The sequence below is a fragment of the Peromyscus californicus genome, unplaced genomic scaffold (assembly GCF_007827085.1).
Source record: "Peromyscus californicus insignis strain IS unplaced genomic scaffold, ASM782708v3 Scaffold_5__1_contigs__length_169319896, whole genome shotgun sequence".
NCBI classification, from domain to species: domain Eukaryota; kingdom Metazoa; phylum Chordata; class Mammalia; order Rodentia; family Cricetidae; genus Peromyscus; species Peromyscus californicus.
Window position 1 is genome coordinate 132,739,388 of NW_026294573.1, and position 7,054 is coordinate 132,746,441.

Here is a 7,054-nt window from a genome sequence, read left to right on the forward strand (position 1 = left end):
CTAAACTCTATGGCCTTTTTCTATTATAACATAAAAGCCACTGGGCGATGGTGGCGTACGCCTTTAATCCCAGCACTCGGGAGGCAGAGGCAGGTGGATCTCTGTGAGTTTGAGGCCAGCCTGGTCTATAAAGCAAGTTCCAGGAAAGGTGTTATTAATAAGCAGGTGACACAAGGAAGCAGGTAAGATTCTCTGAATAGTAGTGTGTACAAACACAAGCTACACAGAGAAACCCTGTTTTGCAACAAAACAAAACAAAAAAAACCCCAAGCAAATAAACAAACAAACAAAAAACACATAAAAGCCTGTCCTCAAAGTATACGCAATTTTGATAGGAAAGGTTAGAATTTCAGCTATCAGAGGTTCTTGAACAGAGGAAGAATGTGACACTACTGTGGAAAATGCTTAATCAGTATGTGTATATTAAATATCAAAGTAGGTCTACGAGGGATTTATTGAACTTTGATATCTATAAATTGATCAAAGCAAAGGAGGATGAATAGCTAACGCTGTCAGTACTCCAAGGATAAAAAAAAAAAGCAAAAACTAAGAGAAAAATGTAAGCAACTACTCAGCAAGTATTCACTCTACTCCCTCTGCTGCACAAGACTTGGTGCTGGAGGTACAGAAACACATCCTGGCTGAACGTATGTTAATGGGATGACTGTGTAGAAAAAGAAGAACGTGGAAACCACAGTCTGGAAGGAGAAATGATATGCCTCAGCCGGGACACCACAAAGGCCAGCAAGGCTGGACCAGAGCCATTTAAGACGAACAAGATGGCGACATTTGGGAGGACGGGCTGAGGAGGGACAAAAGTCAGAGCCAGTCAGGAGGCTGATACAGATGTCTACACAGAACTGAACTGGTTGATCTTAGTTACAAACAGATTTCCAAGATGGCTTGGGTGTGTACCAGGAGTAGGGGGAAAGCCAGTGAGTGTTTAGGCATTTTGTTCGATCAAATGCATTGTGGTTTTGTTTACCACGAAGTGGACCACCAATCAGGAGGGCCTGGGCTTAACTTTAATAGGAAAGATGAGTGTAGTCTGAAAAACCGGATAATGCAGGAGATTTCAGAATGCATCCAGCTCTGAGCCTGATGAAGTTGGGCTTTTGTTTAAAGTTGGGTGTTATTAATAAGCAGGTGACACAAGGAAGCAGGTAAGATTCTCTGAATAGTAGTGTGTACAAACACAAGCGGTAAGTCACTTTTTTCACTGCTGTGACACAAGGCCCAACCAAAGCAACCAAAGGAAGGCTTTATTTTGGTTCAGTTTGAGGACACAGGCCATTATGGAAGGGACGATGTGATGGCAAGAGTCTAGCTCTGGCGGCAGAAGTGACAGCTGGTCATATCATGTGCATAGTCAAGAGGCAGAGAGAGAGTTAGTGGAATACTTGGTGATCTACTTGTTTTCTCTTTTTCAAATTCAGCTTAGGACTTGAGTACATGGTATGTTTTTGCTGTTCAGGGTAGGCTGTGCTACTCAGTTAAACCTCTCTTGAAATTCCTTCCCAAAAGTTTGTATTCTAGGTGATTCTAAATTCGGTAAAGTTGACAGTCATGATTAATCATCAGAAGAGTTTCCGGATTAGGCAGGCGAGAGCGCAGTGGGTAAGGGTGCTTGCTGCCAACTCTGACAACCTGAGTTTGATCTTCAGGATAACAGGGTGAGAGGAAAGAATCACCTCTTATAAATTACCTTCCAGTGTCAATATTCCTACCATGGTATGTTGTGAGCTCACACACATACACACAAATATATAAGTAAACGAAATTGAAAAAATAAAGTTAGGATTGCATTTAGAGGAATGCCAAGATCGATGAAGATGGAGAATGTGAGAAAAGCAGTGAGAGGAGGCAGTGTTAGCACACCAAGGAGGGAATGGCCAATGGGTCCCAGAAATATAAAAACACCATTGAGTTTAATGAGACAGAAGCCACCTATAACCTTACACCTTTTTTGTGAAGTGGAGTAGTGGACACGAATCTGATTTGGACTCAGTTAATATTTGTTTCCAGTCACCCTTTAGTTTAGTTGAGTAGCATCATCTGCACATTAATTATTTTAGCTTTACTAATTACTTTTTTTTCTTTTTTCAAGACAGGGTTTCTCTAGGTAACAGCTCTAACTGTCCTGGAACTAGCTCTGTAGATCAGGCTGACCTTGAACTCACAGAGATCTGCCTACTTTGGCTTCTCATGTGCTGGGATTAAAGGTGTGCACCACCACCGCCCGGCCTTTACTTATTACTTAAATATCCCAGAAAAAAATTATTATTTAGGGCTGGAGAGATGGGTCAGTGGTTAAGAACACTGGCTGTTCTTGCAGAGGATCTAAGTTCAATTCCCAGCAACCACATGGTGGCTTCCAACCCTCTTCTGGCATGCAGGCAGAACACTGTATACATAATAAATCTTTAAAAAAATTATTATTTAAATAGCTTGAGTGATTCCACTGGGCATTCATTCTTAGTAACTTAAGTTGCTTAATGAAAGACTATGAATCTGCTCTTCCTCAATTAGTTTCAGTTTTTCTAAGTCTCTTTCAGCATAAGCGTTTTGTTATGCTGAGTGATTCAAACGTTTAAGGATACAGTGTGTATTTTTCACACAGTCTAGCCTCTACATGCAAGTCAACTTCTTCATCTGGTTTTCATATAAAACCAGCCATCTCTTAGCCAACGAAGAAAAGCAGGTTGTGTTGAATTCATTGGGACCATCCATCGATCTCCAACAGGGCACTCTCCCAGAGAACTCTCTGGGGTTATTCGGACTATCCGCCATCTCCATCTTAGGTACTGACTTCAGAAGGGGTTTTAAATGACACACCGAAGAGAATGTCCGCGTACTCACTGGGCTCAGGGCAGCCCAGCTCAGACTATACCCTAGAGGTTAGACACTCTGATGCTTAATTTTCTATCCCCCTAAAGTGTTCAGGAAGCCTAGAGGTCCTGTACTTGACCGTGGCCTTGTTCACGCAGGGCTTAACCTTTGGCCTACTTGACTCGAAATACTTCCATCTCCTTAAGCTGACTGCTTGTAAATGTCTTTTACTCAAGAAGAGTAAATACAGTAGACTTTAAATGCAAACAAGCTATGCTTGCTATACACAATTAGAGGAAAAAGCAAAATGAGTTTCTCCTACCCACAGACTCAGGTTGAATTTTGGAAGCAAAATTCTGCCCTCTACTGTAAGGAAATGGCTTTAGCATTGTCAGTAGCTTGCACGACGGGAGGCTCTGAGCAAAACAAAATCAGAGAAGCAAATACTGTCTGTCAACTTTTGGGGCACGGTGGTTAAGGGCCATGCTATAAGACTCTACCAAGCCTGAAATTGGCTACGTAGACCAGGATGGCCTCGAACTTGTGGCGACCCTCTCGCCTCTGCACTCCAAGCACTGGATTCCAGGAGTGCACCAACACACGGGCTCCGGTAAACTAACACCTGGAAATCCCAATTCAACACGGTGACGACCTGCGGGCAGCCCGCACAGCAAGCACACCGTGATTCGGGAGCGGAAAGTCTGCGCTTTGCTTACGCTCGGTCCAACGCGGAGCTCGAGGGACCCGCTGGCTGGGGGCGGGAAGGGGGCGTTTACCTGCTGCCGGTCCCCACCAGGTACGTGTTGGTGCCTTGCAGGGTCAAGGGACCCGGGTTACAGCCCAACACGCGCACCACCCGGCTGGAGAGCCGCTCGATGCGCTGCAGGGCGGTAGCCATCTTTAGTCCGGCCGACCGCCGGCGACTAGATAGATTGTCACTCTGCGCGCAGCGCGTCCCGGGCCCGGTGGGCGGGGCGGCGATCACGTGACGCCGCGGGAGGAGGCGGTCCGGAGCGGATTGGCAGCCGGCGGGGGCGGGGCCTCCATCTCGTGACGGGCCCCGCCTGCCTGGCAGCCGCGGGCAGGTGTTTGCGGAGGCGGTGGCCTGAGGAGGCCTGAGGTGGCCTGAGGTGGCCTGAACGGGCGTGGCAGCCCGCAGAGGCGAAGCGGAAAGCCGGGCTTCCTGTCCCTCCGGACTTTGTACCCAAGTAGTCGAGCATAGTCAGGACGATGAGTGACGTTAGTTCATTGGGAAGTTAACCTGCGGGGGAAATAAGGGTAGGCAGGGCTGGGGTAGTTCGTGAGTCCCCACCCCAGGAAGGAATGGCAGCCTGGGTTTTAGGCAGTGGCAGGGTGTGCGATTGAAGAATAACTTAGCTTTCATAATAAATGGTGCAACGGAGGCTTACCTAGCGTTCCTACCCGATTGCTTCTTGCCAAGGCCCCTCCCCCATCCCCTTTTAATCCTCAACAATAAAAAAAAAAAAAAATTGGGTGCTTACCTGTGGAGGCCAGAAGACAACTTCTGGGGTGTCATCCTCAGGCCGTCCATCTACCCCTCACCAGCCTGGAGTCGCCACTTAGGCTAGATGGGCCAGCTGTTCACAGCCTCGGGAGATTCCCGTGTCCCCAGTACAGGTACTATAAAAATGTGACACCATGCCCCACGTTTTTAAGTAGGTTCTGTGGGATCAAACGCAGGTCACCATGTTTACAAGGTAAACTCCTTACCAACTGAGCTATGTCCCCAGCCCCTATTAATCCTCAACTCTTAAAATCCCATGTGGTCCCTAACACTTTACTAGGCACAATTTATCCCCACTTTATAAATGTAAAGTGGAGTTTGGAAGACCCAGCTCTGCGTTTGGGCCTCTGTTTCTACTTGGTTAGCAGCAGCAATGCATGATCCCATTTGTGGAGAGTAGAGGAGCCTGACTGTCTTCCTCTCTATCCTACCACTTGCCCAGGGAAATAGGTTGAATTTGTAACCAAGATGAAAGTGGCTTATTTTCTCTGTATTTTTTTTGTTTTTTCCAGACAGGGTTTCTCTGTGTGTAGCTCTGGCTGTCCTAGAACTCACTCTGTAGACCAGGCTGGCCTTGAACTCACAGAGATCCGCCTGCCTCTGCCTCCTGAGTGCTGGGATTAAAGGTCTGTGCCACCACTGCCCGGCTAATAAAGTATTTTTCAATTGACAAGTATTAACTATCGCTTCCCACTTTAAAAATTTGAGTTCTACTTTAATCTCAGTATGAACCATAGAGACCTGGAGGTCTGTATAGACAGGCAGTGACAAGGAAGTCATGTGGTTGGGTTTACAGCCAATGAGAAGGCAGAACAGAAAGGCAATAAAAAGGCAGGACGCAGGAAGAAGGTCTCTCTCACTCAGGGGAAGGACAGCAGCCAGTGGTAAAATAAGGTGGTCTTACCTCTTGGCTACTGCTCAATCTCTGGGCTTTTAACTCTTTAAAAAAAAATTTGAGTTCTAAGTTACCTACAAGAAAGTGCCCAGGTTCTATGATCTCCATCAAGTTATAACATGTATACAACCAAAGAGATGTAGAGCACATTCACTGCCTTAGCCTACTCCTTTTAGAAATAATTGAGCAATTGATACTTTGGTCTGACCTTTAGGATAGTCAGTTTTAATCATTCTTTACAGAAGAAATGACTTCACAAATTAACAGTTCAATATTTCAGAGTAGTTCAAATATATGTTTGCTATGTGAAATAACTTTCTGTTTTGTGTCTCAAGAATGAGCTTAATTTGAAAAGCGTTATCGAAATTATCATGTCATATTTGTGATGCACAATATGTCCTTTCAAGGGGACTTGGGGTACCATCAAAATCGTTTATATCAGGTGTTTTCATTCTACCAATATTTATTTATTTATAGCAAATGTGGATGATGAGTGCTGGAAACTGCAACCGTGGAGCTCTGTGCATAGCTCACCGTAGCCCTGCAGTCCAAACGTCTTTTTCCATGGTTTGGCAGGTCAGAGTCGTCATCCATGCTGGGGTGGACTTTCTGGTGACACAGCTACTTTTGAGTCATCCCTGCTTGGAAGTGACCTCTCACCCATACTCCTGTTGGTAATCCTAGTAAAAAAATACCCTCATGGGTTCATTAAGTTGGACATTGATGCAATTGTTACTTTGAACTGTTGTGTTGTATCTCTTCGGGAAAAGTCCGCCACAACACTTTTTACCAGAACAGTAATCTGACAGAACCAAAGATGAGTTGGGGAGGCATGATGACCTGGTCCTGGATATGGGGGAGCAAGGCATGCAACCGAGGTTGAGCAGCCTGAGGGGGAAGCATCCCTGGAAGAAGTTCAAAGAGAGCTGTCCTTTTGCATATCCTGTGTGTTAATGTGTCCCTTTTGGCTGTGCTAGTGAGAGACTAGGAGTTAGACTCTGTTAGGCAGACAGATAGGGAGAGGGGCCGTGACTAGGTAATAAAGGAGGTGAATTTTCAAGATGTCCAGCTTCTTCCTTACTTTCCTGACTTGATTCAAAAGCCTGGCAGCTTCAAACAAGGTTTTGTAGACTTCTGTCTCCCACCAGCAGGCCCTGCTGATGGACTGACTCCATGAGGTCAAGGCCTGCTCAGGATATGTCACACAACGGTTCTGGGCGAATCAACCATTCTAGCTTTATTTAAACTGACCAACCCCAAATTAGGGGAGGAAAGCTCCTCTGAGGCTTTTAAACCCCCAGCCCTCGAGAAGGGACAGGATTTTTTGCTGAGTCCCTCCCACCTGCTTTTCAGAGGGTCTTTTTTTCCTCTGTGTGTCTGCTGTTCATGTGTGTCTCCTCACCCCCAATAAACACCTTCCTTCCACTGCTGATTCTGTCTGCAGTGCTGGAGATTCTCTGCTACCTCTTGAGCTTCAGATTTTCCTGCCTTTTAGTTCTTTAACTGGCAGAGAAAATGAACCCGATCAACACCCCTAGCCTGCATCACAGGTGATTCCATGGTAGTGGGATATGCAACTGGGGCTGAGTCATCGGGATATGGAGTGTCCACAGGGGGAATCCTAACATGATGACCTTGTCTCAGACTGTATGAGATAGTGTGTCTTCTTGCTCTGTCAGTGGTCACATAGCCCCTCCAGCAAGTGCCCAGACACACAACCAAGGCTGAATTCTCTATACAGAAGAAACTTCTGGGTGGGCAGTCTGTGGGAGAAATCCCAGTGAGGCTGTCTTCCTCGGTGGAGT

The 7,054-nt window shown here is 46.1% G+C and overlaps 1 protein-coding gene across 1 annotated transcript in view; it reads right to left on the minus strand.

Moving 5' to 3' along the window:
• Positions 1–3,805, minus strand: part of Lactb2 (lactamase beta 2) — a 34,910-nt gene extending 31,105 nt beyond the window's left edge. The window contains exon 1 of the mRNA XM_052718786.1: positions 3,606–3,805. Within this exon, the coding sequence (XP_052574746.1) occupies positions 3,606–3,727 (122 nt within the window). The 5' untranslated portion in view covers positions 3,728–3,805. The remainder of the gene's footprint in view (positions 1–3,605) is intronic.
• Positions 3,806–7,054: the final 3,249 nt, after the last annotated feature.